Raw genomic sequence first — 26,514 nt, forward strand, 5'->3', positions numbered from 1 at the left:
CGTCACCGACAGGCGTGGAAAAACTCACGCATGCGCACGAGGGTTCAAGCATGTCTGACGTAAAAACATATGAATGAAATTCATATAGTTTTTGAAAAAATAAAAAGGACCGTTACTTTATTGACAGCCCTCGTACAATCCAAAATAATAAGCTTCTATTTGTTTGTGGTGACTCCATTATAAAAAAGAAAAAAATTGTTAGACTATTCAGCTTATTTTTATGCAAATACTGACAATTTTTTTAAAGATACTAATGCTACAGCAAATAATTTCAACGATTATTTTGTCAATGTGGGTAAAAATTGAGCAAATTCAATTTTATCTGAAAAACACCAAAACAACCAGTCATTGTTTATTAAAGAAACAGATGAAACTGAAATAATTGACGTAGTTCATGAATTAAATGGGAAAAAAAACTGATAGTTTAAATTTTGATATGTTTGTAATAAAAAAATATCTGATTGTATTGTTAAGCTTCTAACCTATATTTGTAATTTGTCTTTAATGACCGGGAAATTTCCTTCTAAAATGAAAATAGCTAAAGTGATACTGTTGTTCAATTCTTGTGATAACGGTCTTTTCGACCTATAGGCCAATCTCGCTGTTTTCTAAAATTGTGGAAAAGGTATTTGAAAGAAGGATGAATGATTTCATAGCAAAACATCATATACTTAGTGAGCAGCAATATGGATTTAGAAAAAAAATTGTACAACTTCATTGGCTTTAAATGAGTTTGTCGAATAAATTACAAATCTAATTGAGAATAAGAAATACATTGTTGGGGTTGTTTTTATTTACAGAAAGCATTTGACACCATAGAGCATGCCTTATTATTGGACAAATTCCAGAAGCATGGTATCAGGGGATTGGCATGTGCGTGGATAGCAACTTATTTATGCATTAGGTATCAGTATGTTCATTTATGTTGGACAAATTCTGAAATTTTGAAGATCACATGTGGGGTGCCCCAGGGTTTAGTCCATGGTCCATTGTTGTTTCTTTTATGCATTAATGATATATGTTTGGTTTCTAATTCCCTGACTTGTATTTTATTTGTTGATGATACCACTGTATTTTGTAGTGGGGATCATTTGGGACAGCCTTTAGACATGATGAAGAAGGAATTAAAGAAATTTAAACAATGGTTTGATTCAAACAAATTATCACTCCATTTTGGTAAAACTGGGTGTATTATATTTGGAAATAAGCCCAGGAATTTAAGCAGAAATTTATTATTACATGATACTGAAATTGAACTTGTAACTGAAACAAAATTTCTTGGGGTTTTTATTGATGACAAATTAAGCTGGAAAACACATATCAATGATGTTAAATCTAAAATGTCTAAAGCCATTGCAGTCCTGTACAAAGCAAAAGCCTTCCTCTTGCAACATTCATTTACTATATTTTTTATCATTCATTACTTGTTCTATATATGTTCTATATATGCATTGAGGTTTGGGGAAACATACAAAACTAATACAAAACCAATATTTTTACTACAAAAGAAAGCCATAAGAATGTCTAGTTACAAACCCTACCATGATCCAACAAACTCATTATTTGTTGTTGTTCTTTTGACTGCTCCCATTTTGGGTCGGGGTTGCTACAGCAGATACAGCCAGATCCGCATTGGTATTTGGCACAGGTTTTACGCTGGGTGCCCTTCTTGACACAACTCCAGTTTTATATGGAGAAACACATACAGCCCCTGGTGTTCCAAAGAGGTCTCCCATCCAAGTACTAATCAGGCCCTGCACTGCTTAGCTTCTGAGATTTGACAGGACCAGGCTTACACAGAGCAGACTGACTGCGAAAGCCATTATTTATCAGTTTACAAATTTTAAAATTCTGGGACTTGTTTGACTTGCCGAGTGACTTGCATCACAATTAAATTGTGACTTACATCACAATTAAAATCATGTATAAAGTCAAAAACAAAGTTTTTCTACAACATGTCCAGGATCTGTTTAAAATTAGGGAGTCCACTTACGATTTGAGAGAAACTACTATTTGAGAAGTCAAAGATTCGAACAACTGTAAAGTCATTGCATTTCTGTTAAAGGTGTTAAGGGCCCCTTCATACATATTATGAATGGTCGACTTATGCATGAAGCAGGAATCATATGCAAAACATGTAAAATTGTTGCTGCCTCTAACACCTCGTACACCTGTTGCTGCAACTATTTGCACACACCAGCGGCTGAAAGACAGTGTGCGCTGTGAGAGCCCATCTAACCCTCTCGCTGCAGGTGTCGGCCAAATTCCAGCTGACACACACGAACATCTAACACGGCTCCTTTGGCACTTAGAAAATGTGTGGCCATTCACACTATCATCATGAAGACAGCAGATGATCACTGTTGAGCTGGATGTGAAATTTGTCTAAGTGTCCCCACGAGTGTGGAGTTGTAAAAAGCCACACACATGTGGTGCATGTGTCTCACATGTGTACATGTGCCCCCCCCACACACACACACACTTGCATAGAATGCTTATCAATACGGATCTGGTTGTATCCGCTGTGGCGACCCCGAACACAAAACAGGAACAGCAGAATGGACAACCATGTAAGCACAGATCTGATCACATTAGGCCCGGACAGCAAGGTGTGACTACAACCAGCACACCTGTCAGCTGATCACAGCACACTGACAGCTGGATGGCAGCTCAGTGCACATATTACAAACACAGAAACCACCACCAGGACAGTTATATAAATAATTACGACAGTCCCTACATACACAATTACATAACAAATAACGAAAATGAATGACCACATAACACAGAGAGTGACACGTTGGTCGGACAGGGGGCCATGTCCACTCACAGCCGCGGCTGTAAAGATCCGAGGTTGAGAACACGTTCCGTGTTTGGAAGGACATGAACTTACAACATTCTTCCGTGAGGTGCGTGTCTCTGCCTGCTGTCCTCATGTGGAAATATATAAAACATCTTTTGCCTTTGCACTGGGTTGCAACGGATGCACACAGCACACCTCCTTCATGTTTTTGTTGATTTCAGGCATTTTTACGCACCAATTACAGCCCAGCAATGGTAGTGCAGTGGTCAAGTTTCTGTCTGGTAATCAGAGCTTACAGGCTTGAATCCCATGAGTGGCATTTTGTGGCATTATGTAAAGGATCTTACCGCGTGGGCCCAGGAACACTTCAGAAAACCATTGTCAGTTAACACAGTTCATCGCTACATATGCAAGTGGAAGTTAAAACTTTACCATGCAAAGCAAAAGCCATACATCAACACCCAGAAAAGCTGCCGCCTTCTCTGTCCATTTGAAATGGACAGATGTAAAGTAGAAAAGTGTGCCGTGGTCTGTTGAGTCCACATTTTAAATTATTTTTGGAAATCATGGACATTGTGTCCTCTGGACAAAAGAGGAAAAAGACCATCCAGATTGTTACCAGCCCAAAGTTCAAAAGCCAGCATCTGTGATGGTATGGGGATGTGTTAGTGTCCATGACATGGGCAACTTCCACATCTGTGATGGCACCATCAACACTGAAAGGTACATCCAGGTTTTAGAGCAACACATGCTGCCATCCAAGCAACATCGTTTTTAGGGACGTCCCTGCTTATTTCAGCAAGACAATGCCAAGACACATGTTGCACATGTTACAACAGCGTGGCTTCATAGTAAAAGAGTGTGGGTACTAGACTGGCCCACCTGTAGTCCAGACCTGTCACCCACTGAAAATGTGTGGTGCATTATAAAGCGCAAAATACAACAGAGACCCCGGACTGTTGAACAACTGAAGTTGTACATCAAGCAAGAATGGGAGAGAATTCCACCTACAAAGCTTCAACAATTAGTGTCCTCAGTTCCCAAACACTTATTGAGTGTTGTTAGAAGGAAAGGTGATGTAACACAGTGGTAAACATACCACTGTCCCAGCTTTTTTGTAATGTGTTGCAGGCATCCATTTCAAAATGAGCAAATATTTGCACAAAAACAATGAAGTTTATCAGTTTGAACATTAAATATCTTGTCTCTGCGGTGTATCCAATTGAATATACGTTGAAAAGGATTTGCAAATCGTATTCTGTTTTTATTTACATTTTACACAATGTCCCAACTTCATTGAAATTGGGGTTGTACAAGGTCTATTAGAAAAGTATCCGACCTTATTATTTTTTTCAAAAACCATATGGATTTCAATCACGTGTGATTGCGTCAGACAAGCTTGAACCCTTGTGCGCATGCGTGAGTTTTTCCACGCCTGTCGGTTGCGTCATTCACCTGTGAGCAGGCTTTGAGTGAGGAGTGGTCCACCCCCTCGGCGGATTTTCATTGTCAGGAAATGGCGGAATGATTTGGGCTTTTTTTCCATCAGAATTTTTTCAGAACTTCTAATAGACGTACCTGAAAAATAGATTTTTCAGGTACTTTTCTAATAGACCTCGTATATACTCTCTATCTACATACATACCATAATAGTCCTATTCTTATTCTGTATACTTTGTAATTCTCTGTAATATTGTATAGTTTGTATAGTCATCCTCTATCTGTCCCTCAGCTTCTGCGACTACAAAGGCACACCATTTATTAGGTAATCCTAATATTAGCTCAACAAAAAACAAATACACAAAACAGGAAAAAAATGTCACAGTTACTAAAATTCAATTACATTTTAGTTAAATCATTTGCTTGTAAAGTGGCTCCATAAGCTCACCTTCACTAACATCCTCATTGTTGCTTGGACAACATGAGGGACCAGCAACTGGACCAGCACCTGCTGCTTTGTCTGAAACTAAAGGCCATGGGGTTCACAATGTGAATATTACATTCTGATAATACATTTTTTTTAATTGTAAAAATTTTAACCTATTTGTGCATGTGCAACTGGACTGTGGTCATTTTATATCCACCAGAAAATAGGCAGGCTAATGCATGTTTTCTCTGTCATTGTAATAAAACAGACTTTTCCAAATCTGTGCATATATAATGAAAAGGACAGTGCTAAATGCATGCAGTTATTTTTAGCACTTGTGTAATTAAATTGCCATAAATGCGGAAACAACCAGTGGCAAGTCAGGAGAGACTGACTCAAGAAATTTGATTTTCTTGCAGCAGAAGCAATCTGCCCTGCTCATGTCTTGTGTGTCGTCACAGCAGCTGTCGCGTGCTGCTCCATGTCCCCCTCCCTCCCTTCCTCCCTGTCCCGTGGGAGGAGAGAAGAGATGAGCCTGTGGCTGCTTGTTGACATTCATTCAGATTATGTTTTAGTTATTTCGCCACCAAAACCGGCGTGGGTTTATCTTCTTTCCCTTTTAAACTGTGAAGTTCATATGTCCTCAGTGCTGATATTAGCAAGTTTCCGGCGTGTGTGTGTTAAGCTACTTTTTGAGCTCACCTTTCTTCTCAAAGAATTTGGTTACTAGCTGTTTTCCCGCATTTAGTTTTCTTGCACTGTCCTTTTTTTCTCTTCATTTTTGAAATCCGGACTTTGATTTTTTTTTTTTTAAGAAAGACATGTCTTATTTCAGCCTAAACACCTCTCCTCATGCTGTCAGATCCTGTTTGGGATGTGTGTGTGTGGCAGCGTGCCGCCTGTCTGCCCAGGTTAAACCATTGTACAACTGTGCTGGGGTGAGAAGGACCCTCAGAGATCTTTCAGTATGATTGTTAGAGCAGAATTATGTTTTGCAACATTTATACATGCATTCTAATTGTATTCTTTGACATTGTGATTGTATGGACATTAATAACATGCAACAGATAAATGTATTTAATGCCAGGATTTTGTGGGGCCCCCCCATGCTCTGGGCCCCGAGTACATAGTACACTATACTCCCCTCCCCCAGCCCAACGCCCCTGTTCATATGGCTTGCATGCTGGCATAGTATGTAACTATGCTTTTTACTCTTCTAAATGAATTTTATTCGGAAACGGAGTGGGCTGAGGCCTCAACTTTATCTAAATTCTTGGTCTTTTAGTGAAGCTTGGGGCTAGTAGCCGGCAATGACCTTCGTATTTCTTCTGTTTTTCTTGTTGCTTAATGCTGACAAATTAGGTCTGATTCAGCTTTTTTCTCTCTGTTTGAGGTGCGGCTCCATCCAGAGATGGGTGTGGTGTTTGCTTCTGCTACCCTCCTGTCCTGTGCACCAGCAAAATTTCTGACAAATTTTGTAAAATGTTATTGTAGCATGGCTCAAGCAGAGGGTCACCCCTTTGAATCTGGTCTGCTTGAGGTTTCTTCCTCAAATCATCAGAGGGAGTTTTTCCTTACCACTGTCGCCTGTTTCTTTGTCAGGGTAAGGTTAGACCTTGCTTGTGTGAAGCGCCTTGAGGCAGCTTTGTTATGATTTGGTGCTATATAAATGAAAATAAACTGAAATAAATTGAAATTTAGATCTTTGAGTTCAGCTCATGAAAATGGGAGCAAAAACAAAAGTGTTGCATTTATATTTTTGTTCAGTGTATATAGGAGAATAGCAAACTTTATGGGAACAAAACAACTATTTTACTGATTGTAAACTTGAATGTTTAAAATATTTTATGACACTATCTTGACATGCTTGATATCTGAAAAGTGGATATGGCTGTTGCTGTGCTCACTGACCGAAAAAGCACCCATCCCTATTTGCCATTTATAACTTCACTTCAGCAAAATGCCTTGCAGATCAAGATGACTCATTTTAATTAAAACTGTATATTAGTAGTCTTAAGAAATGAGAGTACATTTACACTAATTTTAACTACACTGTATAGAAAAAGGTAAAAATAATCATTATAATAATACTACATCTTACCGCAATGTCAAAGATGTGACGGGCATCTTTTATAGCCTGCCTGTAAGTGAAGGCATCAGTGCAAATGCAGCCAGTATGGAAGCTGACCCCAATGACCTCCAGGTCCAGCTCTTTAGCACACATCAGCACCTTGTTGACGGTCGACAGTGTGGCACCAAACTTTGAACTCAGACGTAACAAAGATTTAGAATCATCCACTGCAATGCGGAGTACCAGCCTGAAAAGCAGAAAGTTCACAGAATCACAGTGTGATCAAACTTTGAAACAGAAATCCAGATTTGGTTGACTTACTTGGCACTGGGATGGCAATGAGAAATTTTTTGGAGTTCAATCTCACTATCAAAGGTCATCATTGTGACTCCACACATGCAGGCATACCTGACATGAAACTGTGGTTTTGACGGATGTGCATAAATGATTTCATCAGGAGACACTCCAAGAGAAAGAGCCAGCTTTATCTCATTCTGTGAAGGACCAAAAAAGCAAAAAGCTTTCAGTGAGCCAGCAAACATACAGTAGTGTTCAGAATAATAGTAGTGCTATGTGACTAAAAAGATGAATCCAGGTTTTGAGTATATTTCTTATTGTTACATGGGAAACAAGGTACCATTAGATTCAGTAGATTCTCGCAAATCCAACAAGACCAAGCATTCATGATATGCACACTCTTAAGGCTATGAAATTGGGCTATTTGTAACAAAAAGTAGAAAAGGAGGTGTTCACAATAATAGTTGCATCTGCTGTTGATGCTACAAACTCAAAACTATTATGTTCAAACTGCTTTTTTAGCAATCCTGTGAATCACTAAACTAGTATTTAGTTGTATAACCACAATTTGTCATGATTTCTTCACATCTGCGAGGCATTAATTTTGTTGGTTTGGAACCAAGATTTTGCTCGTGTACTAGTGTGCTTGGGGTCATTGTCTTGTTGAAACACCTATTTCAAGGGCATGTCCTCTTCATCATAAGACAACATGACCTTTTCAAGTATTTTGACATATCCAAACTGATCCATGATACCTGGTATGCGATATATAGGCCCAACACCATAGTAGGAGAAACATGCCCATATCATGATGCTTGCACCACCATGCTTCACTGTCTTCACTGTGAACTGTGGCTTGAATTCAGAGTTTGGGGGTCGTCTCACAAACTGTCTGCGGCCCTTGAACCCAAAAAGAACAATTTTACTCTCATCAGTCCACAAAATATTCGTCCATTTCTCTTTAGTCCAGTTGATGTGTTCTTTGGCAAATTGTAACCTCTTCTGCACGTCTTTTATTTAACAGAGGGACTTTTCGGGGGATTCTTGCAAATAAATTAGCTTCACACAGGCATCTTCTAACTGTCACAGCACTTACAGGTAACTTCAGACTGTCTTTGATCATCCTGGAGCTGATCAGTTGGTGAGCCTTTGCCATTCTGGTTATTCTTCTATCCATTTTGATGGTTGTTTTCCATTTTCTTCCACGCGTCTGTTTTTTTTTTTTTTTTTTCCATTTTAAAGCATTGGAGATCATTGTAGATGAACAGCCTATAATTTTTTGCACCTGCATATAAGTTTCCCCTCGCCAATCAACTTTTTAATCAAACTACGCTGTTCTTCTGAACAATGTCTTGAACGTCCCATTTTCCTCAGGCTTTCAAAGAGAAAAGCATGTTCAACAGATGCTGGCTTCATCCTTATATAGGGGACACCTGATTCACACCTGTTTGTTCCACAAAATTGACGAACTCACTGACTGAATGCCACACTACTATTATTGTGAACACCCCCTTTTCTACTTTTTTTACTAACAGCCCAATTTCATGGCCTTAAGAGTGTGCATTGTTGGAGTTATTCTGTAGATACACTGTTTTATTTTATCATGCATGTTTTGTGTTCTCTGCTCTGGTAGAATGTAGTTCTCTCTGCTCTGATAAAGTGTACTGTACTGATGTGATGGGTGAAGGTTACTTAAGATATGTGACATGACGTGCTTCTGCAAGTTGTGGTATCTCTGTGTGCACGCTAAGCTCTTTTTCAGGACATGTGAAGATGACCCAGGCAGAATGCAGCCATAAGCGGAGCAGTGAGATAAAGAATAGAGAATTGAATGTTCCAACCACAGTGTGATTATGATACATTAGTCCTTGTGTCAGAAGAAGTGTGATTAATCGTTAGATGTCTTAAACACATCTTAATCGAGCCCAAGATTAAAAAGGTTCTGAAAGTCCTGAATGTATTGTGCAATCAGCGGTTCTGCGGCAACAGCTCACGCGCTATCACTCCTCCCCTTAGGAGCTGTACCGCCCATGTATGTAGGGAAGTCCTAAATAAAAGAGCAGGAGCGCAGGCCAGACTTTAGTGTAGCTTTGGTGTACAGCCTGACTTGCACTCCTCGCGAGCTAAAATTGACTTTCTGTCTCACTGGTGTTTCTTGACTCTGTTTGTCTTATCAAGGTTTTAAGAATGTTTGGAGGCAGAAAATACCCAACATTGACTTGCCTGTCACGCGGGAGACCGGGGTTCGATTCCCCGACGGGGAGCCAAAGGATTGTATCTCCTACAGACCACAATTTTTGGTCCTTTGGTACATCCGAGCCCCACATGTGATCATGTGGTAACCAACCTCGTCAACCAGACGATGCCAACGGCGGTCGACAATTGCAGACACGATCAATCGATCGGACCTTGTCCAAGGATTTACGTCTGGACTTGACGACCTCCGCTGGACACCTCCGGTATTGTTGAGATCCCGGACGAGCCCCCAGTCAATGTTGGGTATTTTCTGCCTCCAAACATTCTTAAAACCTTGATAAGACAAACAGAGTCAAGAAACACCAGTGAGACAGAAAGTCAATTTTAGCTCGCGAGGAGTGCAAGTCAGGCTGTACACCAAAGCTACACTAAAGTCTGGCCTGCGCTCCTGCTCTTTTATTTAGGACTTCCCTACATACATGGGCGGTACAGCTCCTAAGGGGAGGAGTGATAGCGCGTGAGCTGTTGCCGCAGAACCGCTGATTGCACAATACATTCAGGACTTTCAGAACCTTTTTAATCTTGGGCTCGATTAAGATGTGTTTAAGACATCTAACGATTAATCACACTTCTTCTGACACAAGGACTAATGTATCATAATCACACTGTGGTTGGAACATTCAATTCTCTATTCTTTATCTCACTGCTCCGCTTATGGCTGCATTCTGCCTGGGTCATCTTCACATGTCCTGAAAAAGAGCTTAGCGTGCACACAGAGATACCACAACTTGCAGAAGCACGTCATGTCACATATCTTAAGTAACCTTCACCCATCACATCAGTACAGTACACTTTATCAGAGCAGAGAGAACTACATTCTACCAGAGCAGAGAACACAAAACATGCATGATAAAATAAAACAGTGTATCTACAGAATAACTCCAACATGCATATCATGAATGGATAAGTGGTCTTGTTGGATTTGTGAGAATCTACGGAATCTTCTGATACGTTGTTTCCCATGTAACAATAATAAATATACTCAAAACCTGGATTAATCGTTTTAGTCACATAGCACTACTATTATTCTGAACACTACTGTACTCCCAGAGGAAATACAGTAAAGTTGACCAGAGCTGTTAGTCTGCCACTAACCTCGGAATCTGTTCCTAAATGTTTCAGATCTGCAGCGATTAAACCATTACTTAAGAAACCTATTTTTGACCCTAGTTTACTGAAAAATTATAGGCCGATATCAAACCTATCATTTTGTTCTAAAATTCTTGAAAAAGTGGTTTCACAGCAGCTCGTGGACCACCTTGCTGAGAATAATCTCTTTGGGCCACTGCAGTCTGCATTCAGAAGATATTTCACAGAAACAGCTCTCACTAATGTGATAAATGATCTTCTACTTGCAATGGATTCAAACTCCACAATGGTTTTGGTGCAGTTAGATATTTATGCTGCGTTTGATACATTGGATCATTGTGTTCTACTTGATACTTGGAGATATCTGGATTACTGGGAATATCCTTGCAGAGATGACATCTTACATGAACAGTCACTCTCATTGTGTCTCCGTGACATGAAATATGGGGTTTCACAGGGGTGTGTCTTAGGCCCCCTGGTTTTCTCCTTTTATATAGCTCTCCTTGGGCACATACCGCAGTGTTATGGGAATACTTTTCATTGTTACAATGATGACACTCCGTTGTACGTGCTGATAACTGTTGGTAATCTTACAGACATAAAATCTTTGGAGAATTGCCTTGTGTCAGTGAAATGCTGGATGTCCAGTAATTTGTTATTTTTAAACTCAGAAAATACCAAAATGATGCTCCTTGGTCCAGCAAGACATCGACATCAGTTTGATCAGCTAATGCTTAACCAAGGCTCGTTTGGCATACATCACAATGACAAAGTGAGGAACCTTGGGGTGATGTTTCATCCCAAACTGTCCTTTAACCTACACCTGAGAGCAGGGATGCCCAAAACTTTTGAACGAAGATCTACTTTTAAAGTTGAAAGCATATTGACATCTACCAAGCCATATTGGAAGCCATAGCATAGCCACAATTTATTGTGGACCAATACAATAACACAATTTTCTGGCACAAAGATAAAGTTCTAACAATAATAATACATTATTGAAGTAACAAGTAGGCCTAGGACTGGCCTGTAACAACACAACAGAAACCCATATATATATATATATATATATATATATATATATATATATATATATATATATATATATATATATATATATATATATATATATATTTGTATGTGATGGTATGTCTATTTGGACATTGGAGTCTGGAATAAAGTTTGACTCTATATATAGAGTCAAACTTTATTGCAGACTCCAACGTCCAAATAGACATACCATCACATACAAAACATAAAACAAATATGTAGTATAAGAAAAAGTGTATATATCACATAATGTTAAAAAAAGAAAACAAATAAATAGATATATATACACATACACACATATACAAAATATACATACATACATACACCCACACACATACATACATACATATACTCAACAAAAATATAAACGCAACACTTTTGGTTTTGCTCCCATTTTGTATGAGATGAACTCAAAGATCTAAAACTTTTTCCACATACACAATATCACCATTTCTCTCAAATATTGTTCACAAACCAGTCTAAATCTGTGATAGTGAGCACTTCTCCTTTGCTGAGATAATCCATCCCACCTCACAGGTGTGCCATATCAAGATGCTGATTAGACACCATGATTAGTGCACAGGTGTGCCTTAGACTGCCCACAATAAAAGGCCACTCTGAAAGGTGCAGTTTTATCACACAGCACAATGCCACAGATGTCGCAAGATTTGAGGGAGCGTGCAATTGGCATGCTGACAGCAGGAATGTCAACCAGAGCTGTTGTATTGTTGTATTGAATGTTCATTTCTCTACCATAAGCCGTCTCCAAAGGCGTTTCAGAGAATTTGGCAGTACATCCAACCAGCCTCACAACCGCAGACCACGTGTAACCACACCAGCCCAGGACCTCTACATCCAGCATGTTCACCTCCAAGATCGTCTGAGACCAGCCACTTGGACAGCTGCTGGAACAATCGCTTTGCATAACCAAAGAATTTTTGCACAAACTGTCAGAAACCGTCTCAGGGAAGCTCATCTGCATGCTCGTCGTCCTCATCGGGGTCTCGACCTGACTCCAGTTCGTCGTCGTAACCGACTTGAGTGGGCAAATGCTCACATTCGCTGGCATTTGGCACGTTGGAGAGGTGTTCTCTTCACGGATGATGCGAAGGAGATGTGTTGCACTGCATGAGGCAAATGGTGGTCACACCAGATACTGACTGGTATCCCCCCCCCCCAATAAAACAAAACTGCACCTTTCAGAGTGGCCTTTTATTGTGGGCAGTCTAAGGCACACCTGTGCACTAATCATGGTGTCTAATCAGCATCCTGATATGGCACACCTGTGAGGTGGGATGGATTATCTCAGCAAAGGAGAAGTGCTCATTATCACAGATTTCGACTGGTTTGTGAACAATATTTGAGGGAAATGGTGATATTGTGTATGTGGAAAAAGTTTTAGATCTTTGAGTTCATCTCATACAAAATGGGAGCAAAACCAAAAGTGTTGCGTTTATATTTTTGTTGAGTATATATAAAAAAGTGCTTATGCAAATTCAATAAAAACGCATCTAATAAATAGAAGCAGTAAAAAATGCCATTAAAAAAATGGCATTTGTATATATATATACAAATACATATACATATGTGTATATATATATATATACATATGTATATATATATATATATATATATATATATATATATATATATATATATATATATATATATAGTGAGGAAAATAAGTATTTAAACACCCTGTGATTTTGCAAGTTCTCCCACTTAGAAATCATGCAGGGGTCTGAAATTTTCATCTTAGGTGCATGTCCACTGTGAGAGACATAATCAAAAAAAAAAATAAAATAAAATCCAGAAATCAATTTATTTGTATGTTACTGCTGCAAATAAGTATTTCAACACCTGTGAAAATCAATGTTAATATTTGGTACAGTAGCCTTTGTTTGCAATTACAGAGGTCAAACGTTTCCTATAGTTTTTCACCAGGTTTTCACACACTGCAGCAGGGATTTTGGTCCACTCCTCCATACAGATCTTCTCCAAATCTTTCAGGCTTGGGGTTTCAGCTCCCTCCAAAGATTTTCTATTGAGTTCAGGTCTGGAGACTGGCCAGGCCACTCCAGGACCTTGAAATACTTCTTACAGAGCCCCTCCTTAGTTGCCCTGGCTGTGTGTTTGGGGTCATTGTCATGCTGGAAGACCCAGCCATGACCCATCTTCAATGCTCTAACTGAGGGAAGGAGGTTGTTTGCCAAAATCTCGCAATACATGACCCCATCCATCCTCCGATCAATACGGTGCAGTTGTCTTGTCCCCTCTGCAGAAGAGCACCCCCAGAGTATGATGTTTCCACCCCCATGCTTCACAGTTGGGATGGTTTTCTTGGGGTTGTTCCCATCCTTGAAACATGGTAAGTGGAGTTGATTCCAAAAAGCTCTATTCTGGTCTCATCTGACCACATGACCTTCTCCCATGCCTCCTCTGGATCATCCAGATGGTCACTGGTGAACTTCAAATGGGCCTGGACATGCGCTGGCTTGAGCAGAGGGACCTTGCTGCCCTGCAGGATTTGAAACCATGACAGCATCATGTGTTACTAATGTAATCTTTGTGACTGTGGTCCCAGCTCTCTTCAGGTCATTGACCAGGTCCTCCTGTGTAGTTCTGAGCTTTCTCAGAATCATCCTTACCCCACAAAGTGAGATCTTGCATGGAATCCCAGACCAAGGGAGATTGACAGTCATCTTGTGTTTCTTCCACTTTCTAATAAATAATCATAACAGCTGGTGTCTTCTACCAAGCTGCTTGCCTGTTGTCCTGTAGTCCATCCCATCCTTGTGCAGTAGCGTTATGACTACACAATTTTTTTTCAAAACTTTCATTTTCCTGATGTTTAATTTGATGAACTTTTACCCATAAATCACTTTTTAAAAGTTAATTTTATTGTATCATGAAAAAACCTCCCACACCTAGCACCTTACCTTTTGTGTGGGTAGTCAGAAAAACTACCAATTTAATAATATTGGGGCTCCATTGACACTACAAAACTGTCTGAGAAATATTGGTTCTGCAGTGGACATCTGATTGTAATCAAATTACTAACAAATTTCAAGAAGTCTGTGGACCCATGGAAAAGTTTGGAACTTCTAGAATTGTTCCAGTAGACATTCGTTTTTACGTAGATGACATACTAGATTCGTGAAGAGTGGCCAAAGACTGTTTGTAAGGTAATTGCTATTATTTTGAATTTTAAAACAACTGTATTTGCCATCCATTGCAGTCAGGCTGCTTTAGAGGCTAGACCTTCCAACAAGCATCATTCATACAACTTTTGTGTTCTTTGCAGTTTTGCTCTAGAAGATCTGCTGTTTAGTGCTTCTTTTTGGAAATATGTCCTCGCAAAGTAAAATGTCTAAACTAGCAGTGGAAGCAGCTGCGGGAATATGGGCCAAAAATTTGAAATCCAGCACAAACCGTCGTCCTAATATACCAGAGCTAAAACAGGATATGAGTGACACATCATGTAAAATGCCTTCCAATGGAGATATCATTGGAAGATTCTTGGAACTTTTTGAGGATCTGAAAGGACGATATGACAGGCTGAGAAAAGTATCTGAGGAGTTGCTGAAGCTTTGGGAGAAGCTGAATTTCCCTGTTCTTTCCAAACAACAAGTGTCTGCAAAGGTTGACAAACTGATCACATCTTTTGAAAAACACAGAAAATGACCAAATGCAGAATTTGAAGAAAATCTTGCTAATCTGTTTGATATTACAAAAACAAATGGAAATTGGCTTTGTAGTGAGGACAAAGAACTGTACAAAAGACAAATTGAATCCGGAGGCAGGGTGGGATATATAACTGTGAAAGTAGCTCCTATGTCAACAATCCATCCATCAAAAAGGGCCAGATGCACATCAGAACCATCAACAAGCCAGATGGTGATCTCTGAATCCAGTGATAGCGAGGAAGGAAGCAGCAGTGCTGAGTGTGACCCTGAGGCAGTTCCTGAAGACTCTCCCATAAAGAGGGCAACACACCACTCGACAAAGTCTGCTGCCAAACTGGCGTCTAAACACTCTTTGTCAACCAGAAAAGCGTCACAGGTGTTTCAAAGTCTGGCTGAAGATGGAGTTAGTGTCCCAACACCATCACAGTCTGGAGTCTGGCGGGAACAATCAGAGATGCAGAACAAATTAAGAACCGCCTCATGGAACTGATCTCTGAAGAGAAATTTTGTTTGCATTTTGATGGTAAGAAAATTGACAATCAGGAGTACCAAGCTGTGTGCTTGAAAAATGAGAGAAGAACATTACAACTTGGCATTTTGGCTTGTGACAGTAGAACCACTGCAGACATCTATATACCACTACAGGACCTGCTTGATGAGTACAATGCATGGAACAGTATTCAGATGATTATCTCTGACAACAGCAGTCAATACTGGTCACAAAAATGGTGTTGTAGCCAGGCTTCAGAGAACATTTCAAGACAAGGGATTCGATGAACCTCAATACATCAGCTGTCAGCACCACATTCTTGATCTTGTTCTTCGACATGTGTTGGACTTCTTTTTTCCTATATGGTCACAGTCACCTAACATTAACTACGAGTTTATTGAGGAGATTTTGGAAAAGTATGATGACTTGCAAAATGCACACATGGGCACAGAAGTGATACCAGAGTATGAGAACCTTGGCTTGAGAGACGATTTTGAATTCCTTTTTGAGCTTTGTGAGGCATACAGATTTTACAAAACAGAGGAAAAATGGCCTTGTGAAGTGATGGCACAAGCTGCCATCACTTTACAGTGCCAGGTGGAACTCACGAGGAATTTATGCACTTATTGCATTTTTCCTTCTTGCAAAGTGGTGAGAACAGCTGAGGGCAACTTGCGATTTCATTGCAACTACATGGTCGCGGGCCTGGTTTTCTAACCAACACTATTCAGAGACGGACTATGAAGACCTGCTGTCATCAATATCCAAACTTCAGTGTCCCAAAGCTGTGAAATGCTTCTCTACTCACTGGAAAAAGGAACCATCAGTGCTTGATGTGCCTCGCTGTAAAGTTGATGGAGAAGGTTCATTCTACTTGCAAAACAGACAAATATCTTAGCTGCAAATTTATCAACACTAATACACAAATCTGAAACAGTATTAAAACACTAAAAATGCAATATGTACTCATTTTCATGTATTTCTCATGTGTATTCTATGTAAAACTGACATGTTATAATAAATAGTGTTTGAGCCGCAAGGTGTTTCAATGTGAAATATGAAACTGTCTTAGGTGCGGGAGGTTTTTTCAAGATCTGGCAAAACTAAAGTAATTTTTGTGAGTTTTAGATAAAAGTTCATTATTTACAACCCCAGGCAAATACATTTTAGATTTGTCATAACCCTATTGTGCAGGTCTACAGTTTTGTCCCTGGTGTCCTTAGACAGCTCTTTGGTCTTGGCTATGGTGGACAGGTTGGAGTGTGATTGATTGAGTGTGTCAACAGGTGTCTTTTATACAGGTAACAACTTCAAACAGATGTAATTAAAACAGGTAAAGAGTGCAGAATAAGAGGGCTTCTTAAAGAAAAATTAACAGGTCTGTCTGAGCCAGAATTCTTGATGGTTGGTAGGTGTTCAAATACTTATTTGCAGCAGTAACATACAAATAAATTATAAAAAAAAAATCATACATTGTGATTTCCGGATTTTTTTTTAGATTATGTCTCTCACATTGGACATACACCTAAGATGAAAATTTCAGACCCCTCCATGATTTCTAAGTGGGAGAACTTGCAAAATCGCAGGGTGTTTTTATTTTCCTCACTGTATATACCATAGTTACTTATGGTCCTGGCTGCACCATCATCCTTACCTTGCTGGCACAGTCGAATCCTGTGCCGAGAGCAGACAACATCCTGATAACTGCCGGCGTGCTGTTACATTTCACAGCATAGAAAGGTTTGACTCGAGGCAAGTTATGAAGCCAACGGAGGTGCTGCTTTACGACAGTGTCGAGGTTCCCCACAGAAAAGGGCACTTCGTTCCCCTGAGTGATTCCAAAATCAAAATTTACTTTTGAAAGTGCAGACATGAAGAAGTTTCACTTTCTCTGATTATTTCCACAGAATTCTAATTGGAGGCAAGCATTCTGACTGTGATACTCACCGCTGAACTCAACTCTTCAATGGTGTTGTTAATGAAATCACTGATTGTCTGACCTTGGTCTAGAATAGACACTTCACATTTCTCAAAAGAAACAACAGACATGATTGATGGTGTGCAGATACTGATGCTGTCACAGAAAAAAGCAGAATGAACAAAGTTCAACAAAATATCCATATTACACTGTGTGAAAATGATATAATACTTAAAGAAATATTCAGCACAAATACCTCAGAATGATCATCAAGGACTTAGTTTATTCATAGTAAACTATTATGAATTAAGTAGTAACAGTATGAGTTTTCTCTCTGGTGAAAAAAAATTCTGCATTCTCCAGTTTGAAAGTCATATGGATACCTGCAGAGTTTCTGTGAGATGTGTTCATTTAAGAGAAAAAGTGTGATTAAATATACTCACTCAAGTCCTGCCTTGAAAGTGAATTACAGGTGATGTAACAAACCCATTTTGTCAGCTGAGAGACAGAATATTACTCCACCTTCTGCCAAAAAGTTTGATGAACAACATCACAGCCAAACAGACTTGAGCCTGCCCCTAAGTCCCACCCCTTTTACAAATACAGATTCTTTGTTGTCATTGTAACCAGTACTGTACTGTGTGAAACGAGTGAAACTAGTGTTGCTTGTTTTTCGACAATGTTCCCAGCCATGACAAGAAAGCAGGGTGCCCGCCAGTGCACAGCAGTCCGTGATGGTGGTGCTGCCCAGCACTGCGTGCACCTGAGGAGGGAGTTGGTTCACAAAAAATCCTGCCAGCATCCTCCCAGGAGCTGCAGCATTCTGTTCATGAGCTCTGGCTTGCTGTCCTCCAGTCCGTACAGAGAAAAGAGCCTGCTGGCCCTTTCAGCATCTGACAATTCAAAGGTTTTGAGGAGGTGAACCTTGATGTCTGTATACGAGGTCTGTGAGAAAAGTAACGGACCTTTTTATTTTTTTCAAAAACTATATGGATTTGATTCATATGTTTTTACATCAGACAAGCTTGAACCTTCGTGCACATGCGTGGGTTTTTCCACGCCTGTCGGTTGCGTCATTTGCCTGTGAGCACGCCTTGTGGGAGGAGTGGTCCAGCCCCCTCGTCGGATTTTCATTGTCAGGAAATGGCGGAATGATTTGGGCTTTTTTCCATCAGAATTTTTTCAGAAACTGTTAGAGACAGGCAGCTGGAAACCAAAATTTATCTGGCTTTTGGTGAAAATTTTACGGGCTTCACAGAGAATAAGGACTGTTACTACAGCTTTAAGGACGCCCCACAATGGTGCACGGCGCGCCGCGCTCCGAGCCGCCATCGAGAGGCAGAAACCACCACATCATTTCTAAACGGATGGCTGTGTGGAGCCAGGACCGTCGTGTGCAATTTCTCTGGTTATCACAAGAGCTGGACATCGGCCATTTTCCGGCAGATTTCACTTTTAACAAGAGATTTTGTCATGGAAAGCTGCGCGGAGGCTTCGCGCGTCAGGATCGATTTGCTGATCGAGCGAGACAAAGGAACACCTCTGTTTCGGAGTGCCAGGGGACAAGTTGGGACATGCCCAGCTCTCCACAATTTCTCTTATACTAAACTGGGCTGGTAAGCATTGAAAGCCGAGATAGGCATGTCCCAACTTGTCCTCGCTCGTATTTTGATGACAACAATGAAGTTCAGCGAATGATTATTATGTAACGGTTGTGTAATATGGAAATATCTGTGGAAGATTTAACAATGCATTACTGCATATTCTGCAGAGAATTTATTTTGGTGTTTGTTAATGGGATATAGTTGTAATAAGGGTGAATATATTAAATAAAGCCACTCACCACTTTAACACCCCGTTAGGTCACTTTGAGTACCTGGTCATGCCGTTCGGCCTCACCAATGCGCCCGCGACGTTCCAAGCATTGGTTAATGACGTCTTGCAGGACTTCCTGCATCGGTTTGTCTTCGTATATCTAGACGATATACTCATCTTTTTCCGGATCCTGAGACCCATGTCAAGCATGTACGTCAGGTCCTACAGCGGTTGTTGGAGAACCGGCTGTTTGTGAAGGGCGAGAAGTGTGAGTTCCACCGCACTTCTTTGTCCTTCTTGGGGTTCATCATCTCCTCCAACTCAGTCGCCCCTGATCCGGCCAAGGTTGCGGCGGTGAGAGATTGGCCCCAACCAACGAACCGTAGGAAACTACAACAGTTCCTCGGTTTTGCAAATTTCTACCGGAGGTTCATCAAGGGCTACAGTCAGGTAGTTAGCCCCCTGACAGCCCTGACCTCCACAAAAGTCCCCTTCACCTGGTCGGATCGGTGCGAAGCCGCGTTTAGGGAGTTGAAACGCCGGTTCTCAACTGCACCGGTTCTGGTGCAGCCCGATCCCAAGCGCCAGTTTGTTGTTGAAGTGGATGCCTCTGACTCAGGGATAGGAGCCGTGCTGTCCCAGAGCGGGGAGTCCGACAAGGTTCTCCATCCATGTGCCTACTTTTCCCGCAGGTTGACCCCAGCTGAACGGAACTATGACGTCGGCAATCGGGAACTTCTTGCGGTGAAGGAGGCTCTTGAGGAGTGGAGACACCTGTTGGAGGGAGCATCGGTACCATTTACGGTTTTCACGGCCCATCGGAACCTGGAGTACATCCAGACCGCGAAGCGTCTGAACCCCAGGCAAGCCCGCTGGTCGCTGTTCTTCGGGCGTTTTGACTTCCGGATCACCTACCGCCCCGGGACAAAGAACCAACGATCTGACGCCCTGTCCTGGGTGCACGAAGAGGAGGTCAAGACCGAGCTGTCAGACCCCCCTGAAACCATCATCCCCGAGTCCACTGTCGTGGCCGCCCTTACCTGGGACGTGGAGAAGACCGTCCGGGAGGCCCTGACAGGGAGCCCGGACCCGGGGACAGGTCTGAAGAACAAACTGTACGTCCCACCAGAGGCCAGGGCTGCGGTCCTTGACTTCTGTCACGGTTCCAAGCTCTCCTGTCACCCAGGGGTGCGAAGGACCGTGGCAGTGGTCCGGCAGCGCTTCTGGTGGGCGTCTATGGAAGCGGACGTCCGGGAGTATGTCCAGGCCTGCACCACCTGTGCCAGGGGCAAAGCCGACCACCACAAGGCCCAAGGCCTCCTCCAGCCTCTGCCTGTGCCTCGTCACCCCTGGTCTCATATCGGCTTGGACTTTGTCACGGGCCTCCCGCCGTCCCAGGGAAACACCACCATCTTAACGATAGTGGACCGGTTCTCCAAGGCGGCCCACTTCGTGGCCCTCCCGAAGCTCCCGACGGCCCAGGAGACTGCAGACCTCCTGGTCCACCACGTCGTGCGTCTGTATGGGATTCCATCAGACATTGTCTCGGATCGTGGTCCTCAGTTCTTCTCCCAGGTCTGGCGGAGTTTCTGTAGGGAACTGGGGGCCACCGTCAGTCTCTCGTCTGGGTACCACCCCCAGACGAACGGGCAGGCAGAGCGGACTAACCAGGAACTGGAGCAGGCCCTCCGCTGCTTGACCTCCGCGCACCCGACGGCCTGGAGTGACCATCTGGCCTGGATCGAGTATGCTCATAACAGCCAAGTCTCGTCTGCCACCGGCCTCTCCCCGTTTGAAGTGTGTTTGGGGTACCAGCCCCCATTGTTCCCGCTAGTGGAGGGAGAGGTCGGGGTGCCCTCGGTCCAGGCCTATCTGAGAAGGTGCCGTCGGGTGTGGCGTACCGCCCGCTCTGCCCTGCTCAAAGCCCGGACGAGGGCCAAAAACCATGCAGACCGCCGGCATGCCCCGGCCCCTGCGTATCAGCCTGGGCAGGAGGTTTGGCTTTCCACAAAGGACATTCCCCTGCAAGTGGAATCCCAGAAGTTGAAGGACAGATACATTGGACCTTTCCCCATACTCAAGATCCTCAGTCCAGCCGCAGTGAAGCTGAAGCTGCCAGCTTCACTGCGGATCCACCCGGTTTTCCATGTGTCACGCATCAAACCTCACCACGTTTCACCCCTCTGTACCCCCGGACCGGCGCCGCCTCCTGCCCGGATCATCGACGGGGAGCCAGCTTGGACCGTGCGCCGGCTCCTGGATGTCCGTCGGAAGGGCCGGGGGTTCCAGTATTTGGTGGACTGGGAGGGGTATGGACCAGAAGAACGCTCCTGGGTGAAGAGGAGCTTCATCCTGGACCCGGCCCTCCTGGCCGACTTCTACCGGCGGCACCCGGACAAGCCTGGTCGGGCGCCAGGAGGCACCCGTTGAGGGGGGGATCCTGTTGTGTGGGCCACTGAAGAGGAGGTACTGCTGGCCCACCACCACAAGATGGCGCCCTGCTTGAAGTGCAGGCTTCAAGCACGAGAGGGCGTCGGAGCGACCAGGAGTGACAGCTGTCACTCATCATCCGTACCAGCTGTCACTCATCCACTACTCATCACCACCACCATAAAGGCCGGACTGCAACTCCACCTCCCCGCCGAGAAATCAACTACCAATCAGGTAATTTTCTCTGCTGACTTAAACTTTGAGTATTAGTCTGATCTCTTTTTGCAGCCATTTTCCTGTGGTGTGCCTTATCTGCGGAGTTGGCGTTTGGTGTGGACTGCGACAGATTCGCCTCACACCCCACTCAGATAAGTGGTTAATTCAGGAGCTGCACGAGTGTGTGATTGGAGGTGGAGGTTCTCCCTCCTTTACTGAATACAGACTGTGGGATTACTGAGTGTGCGACCTCACACTCATCTGGACTGTCTCTGTTCTCTGCCAGCAGTACCGGGTCTGACTGCTGAAGACAGCGGCCACCTGGGGCGCAGGGCTTGGCGGCTCCGGTGTTCTTCAGCTCCGTTGGCGGTGGAAGCTGTGTGGATCCGGCTTTTCTCTCGCCAGGCGTCTTCTATCGTCGAGCCTGCCCACACGTCACCTGGTGTATGATTGACAGTCACTGTATTGTTATTGTCTGTACATCGTTGTGTGATTCACAACATTAAATTGTTACTTTTTGACTTATCCATTGTCCGTTCATTAACGCCCCCTGTTGTGGGTCCGTGACACAACACTTTCACAACACACGTTAGATTCTGACAGAACTGGACAGCTTACTTTGACAGCAGCACTGGATGTCTCTCAGGTCAGATGCTGACAGCCGCCCGTATCCAACAATCAACACCTGATCTGGGTTAAAGACTGTTCTCCAGGAATAGCGTTCAACAGTTCAATGCTTTGTTGAATTTTGAAGGCAGTTCAAATGCAGCGGCTCAGCCTGACCCGGAGGGATACACATTCTGAGAGGTTGCTGTCTCAGCTTATCTGAAAAAGGTTTAATGTCTTTACTGTCTATTCGCTAAAAATGAAAACTGCGTCTTCATCATCTTGTGGGCAGTCAGACCCAAAAATCATTTGAGGCAAAAATTTAACTTTACAATAAATAAATAAATAAATAAATAATTTGTTCAACAAGGTAGAGCTGGAGTTTTCAAAAATGGTAGTTTAATTTGGAAGGTCGCAAGAAGAAGTAATGTTTGCCAGCAAACATTAGCTTTACCAAAAAATTGAGGTTAAAACCACTGGAAAGAAGAAAAGTATCAACCCTAGGGAAAAAAACAGAAACGTTTCTGCTGCTTTGAAGGTCCCACTGAACACAGTGGCCTCCATCATCCATACATGGAAGATGTTCAGATCCACCAGGACTCTTCCTGGAGCTAGCAGCCCATCTAAACTGAGTGATCGAGGCAGAAGGGCATTAGTCAGGGAGGTGACCACGAAGCTCCAGCATTCCTCTGTGGAGAGAGTAGAACCTTCCAGAAGGACAACCATTTCTGCAACAATCCACCAATCAGGTCTGTATGGTAGAGTGGCCAGATGGAAGCCACTCCTTAGTAAAACACACGTGGCAGCCCAACTGGAGTTTGCCAAAAAGCACCTGAAGGACTCTTAAACCATGAGAAATAAAATTCTGGTGAGGCAACGAGTAATTCTTTGGCATGAATATCAGATGCCATGTTTGGAGGAAACCAGGCACCATCCCTACAAATCAAGCATGGTGGTGACAGCAGGACCTGGAAGACTAGTCAGGATTGAAGGAAATATGAATGCAGCAATATACAGAGACATCCTGGATGAAAACCTACTCCAGAGCGCTCTTTAGCTCATATTGGGCTACCGTTCATCTTTCAGCAGGACACTAAGCACAAAGCCAAGATGTCAAAGCAGTGACTTCAAGACAGCTCTGTAAATGTCCTTGAATGGCCCAGCCAGAGCTCAGACCTGAATCCGATTGAACATCTCTGGAGAGATCTGAATATGGCTGTGCACCGACGCTCCCCATCCAACCTAATGGAGCTTGAGAGGTGTTGCAAAGAGGAACAGACAAAACTGCCCAAAGATAGATGGGCCAAGCTTGTGGCATCACATTAAAGAAGTTCGACCACGATTATACAACTACCATGTTGCGCCAACGTAAGGCGTACTCCAACATCAAAAAAGTTCTTAAAGAAAAAGGCATCTGATTCCAGACGCCTTTTAATAAAATGCACTTCCACTGGGATGGTGGGGTCCCTGCAGCCCATTGCAACAGTGATATATGTTTTTATGTATGTCCATGTGAGGACAGCGAGCAGACACACACGTCACAGTGGGCAGTTGTTTGTTCATGTCCATTCAAACCATTCAAACACAGTACGTGTTCCTCACCTGTGATGTCCAGAACCACAGATCTCCACAGCCACTCCTGTGGGCAGGCACACCCCCTGTCAGTTCAGTGCACACACCAACGTGTCACCGTGTCTGTTTGCAAAGCTACACTCATGGGGCACTTAGACAAATTTCACATCCAGTTCGACAGTGATCGTCTGCTGACTGTTGTCATACTAATAGTACGAATGGCCACACATTTTCTAAGTCTCTAAGTCCGGTGTTAGATGTTTGTGTGGCCACCGTAAACATACCACTGTCCCAGTTTTTTTTAAATGTGTTGCAGGCATCCATTTCAAAATGAGCAAATATTTGTACATAACAATAAAGTTACCAGTTTGAACATGTCCCAACTTCATTGGAATTGGGGTTGTAGAGTAAAACTGAATTGATCACTATCACCCATATTTACATTGGAGAGGGGGACCAGACAGAGTTGTTGTATGAGTCTGATGCTATTTACCCTTTATATTGAGTCATTGTCCCAGGTGATCTGCAAGCACGAAGAATTACAAGGTATTAAAGTGGGACATAAAGATCATTTAATTAGTTTATTTTCAGATGATGTCATGATCCATTTAGCAGAACCAGAAAGTTCTTTGCCTATACTGATGGAGGTTTAACTTTTATGCGGGTTACAAACTAAATATTACAATGACTCAGATATTGTTATTTAATTATATTCCCTCAGATGATATTAGATATCAATATAATTTAAAATGGAATACAGATTCAATTAAGTATCTGGGGGTCAACATTATGACTGGCATTCGCCAGGGTGGGAGTGAGCCCCGCTTTGTCCCTTAGTGGTCAGTGGGGCTGTGTGAGTGAAAGCTGGAAGACGCCCTGTGCTCCTCCCTGGACATTCATCCAGGAGCACTTCAGGGGAAAATCCACACTTTGTGTTTGATTATAGTGTGTTACCATCGACTGAGCTCAGCCCGCTTCTTTACTGATGGACTGGAAGTACAGAAGTATGCACATAAAACAATTTAGACACCTGATCTTTTTTCATAATTACGAGATCCTGATCTTGTAATTACAAGATCTTTTCTCGTAATTATGAGATATTTTCTCATAATAACGAGATCAGGATCTCGTTATTATGAGATCTTTTCTTGTAATTATGAGATCAGCGGTCTGTTTTTGTGCGTGAATCGTGTGTCATCATGTCCCTACACCCGCGAGGAGCTTCTAAACATCAAATCATCAACACCCATAGTCATTACGCCAGTTTTTTTAGTGCCTGCAGCTGAACTGGTTCACTTTTTGGCCAAAAAGGTGAGACGACGGCGGAGAGGAAAATGAGCTGGAGCTCTCGTGCGCCTCAGATGAAGGGGCACGCGCATGCCCCTACCTGGGATATTTCTCTCCAACGTCTGCTCACTCCACAACAAGATGGATGAGCTGGCACTGCTGATGAAGAAGAATAGAGATTTCTCCTCATCTTGTGTACTGTGCTTCACGGAGACGTGGTTAAATGCACAGACACCGGACTGCGCGCTCCAACTAGAGGGATTCCAACTCCTCTGCGCAGACAGAGACCGAGCACTCTCTGGTGGAAAAACAAGAGGTGGAGGACTCTGCTTCTATATCAACAACGCCTGGTGCTCCGATGTGTCTGTGATCTCCCAACACTGCTGTCCCTCTCTGGAATATCTCCTCATGAACTGCAGACCGTTCTACTCTCCACGTGAGTTTAACTCTTTCATACTTTGCTCTGTGTATATTCCACCGAGCGCGGATGTGCACGAGGCCGAGCGCGCGCTCGCGGATCAGATTATGAGCGTGGAGAGAGACTTTCCGGACTCTCTTGTTATAATTCTCGGTGATTTTAACAAAGGGAATCTCAGTCAGGAATTACCAAAATACAAACAGTTTGTTAAATGCCCGACCAGAGAAGGGAGCACGTTAGATCATTGTTACACGACAGTGAGCGGCGCCTACCGCGCGGTGGCCCATGCAGCTTTGGGACTCTCAGATCACGTGATGGTCCACTTGATCCCCACGTACAGACAGAGACTTAAACTCTCTAAACCTGTTGTGAGGACGTCTAAAGTGTGGAGCAATGAAGCTGTAGAGGAGCTATGCGCGTGCTTGGCCACCACGGATTGGGATATGTTTGAGGCTTCAACAGACAGTCTAGATGACTACACGGACACTGTGACGTCATATATTCATTTCTGTGAAGACAGTATCATCCCACAGAGTACCAGGGTGAGATATAACAATGACAAGCCCTGGTTCACACCTAAACTCCACTCACCCTCACCAACAGCCCCATCACCACTGTGGTCTGTCACCGCTTCCTCTGCACC

At 42.9% G+C, this 26,514-nt stretch overlaps 1 protein-coding gene across 1 annotated transcript in view; it reads right to left on the reverse strand.

Annotated features, from left to right (window-relative positions):
• LOC117512014 (ornithine decarboxylase-like) overlaps nucleotides 1–17,433 on the reverse strand; it is a 137,981-nt gene extending 120,548 nt beyond the window's left edge. Inside the window, exons 1-3 of the mRNA XM_034171953.1 lie at nucleotides 17,264–17,433; nucleotides 7,063–7,235; nucleotides 6,772–6,988 (exon numbers count right to left, since the gene is read on the reverse strand). Of these exons, the coding sequence (XP_034027844.1) occupies nucleotides 6,772–6,988; nucleotides 7,063–7,235; nucleotides 17,264–17,305 (432 nt within the window). The 5' untranslated portion in view covers nucleotides 17,306–17,433. The remainder of the gene's footprint in view (nucleotides 1–6,771; nucleotides 6,989–7,062; nucleotides 7,236–17,263) is intronic.
• Nucleotides 17,434–26,514: the final 9,081 nt, after the last annotated feature.

This window comes from Thalassophryne amazonica, chromosome 6 (genome assembly GCF_902500255.1).
Source record: "Thalassophryne amazonica chromosome 6, fThaAma1.1, whole genome shotgun sequence".
Lineage (NCBI taxonomy): Eukaryota > Metazoa > Chordata > Actinopteri > Batrachoidiformes > Batrachoididae > Thalassophryne > Thalassophryne amazonica.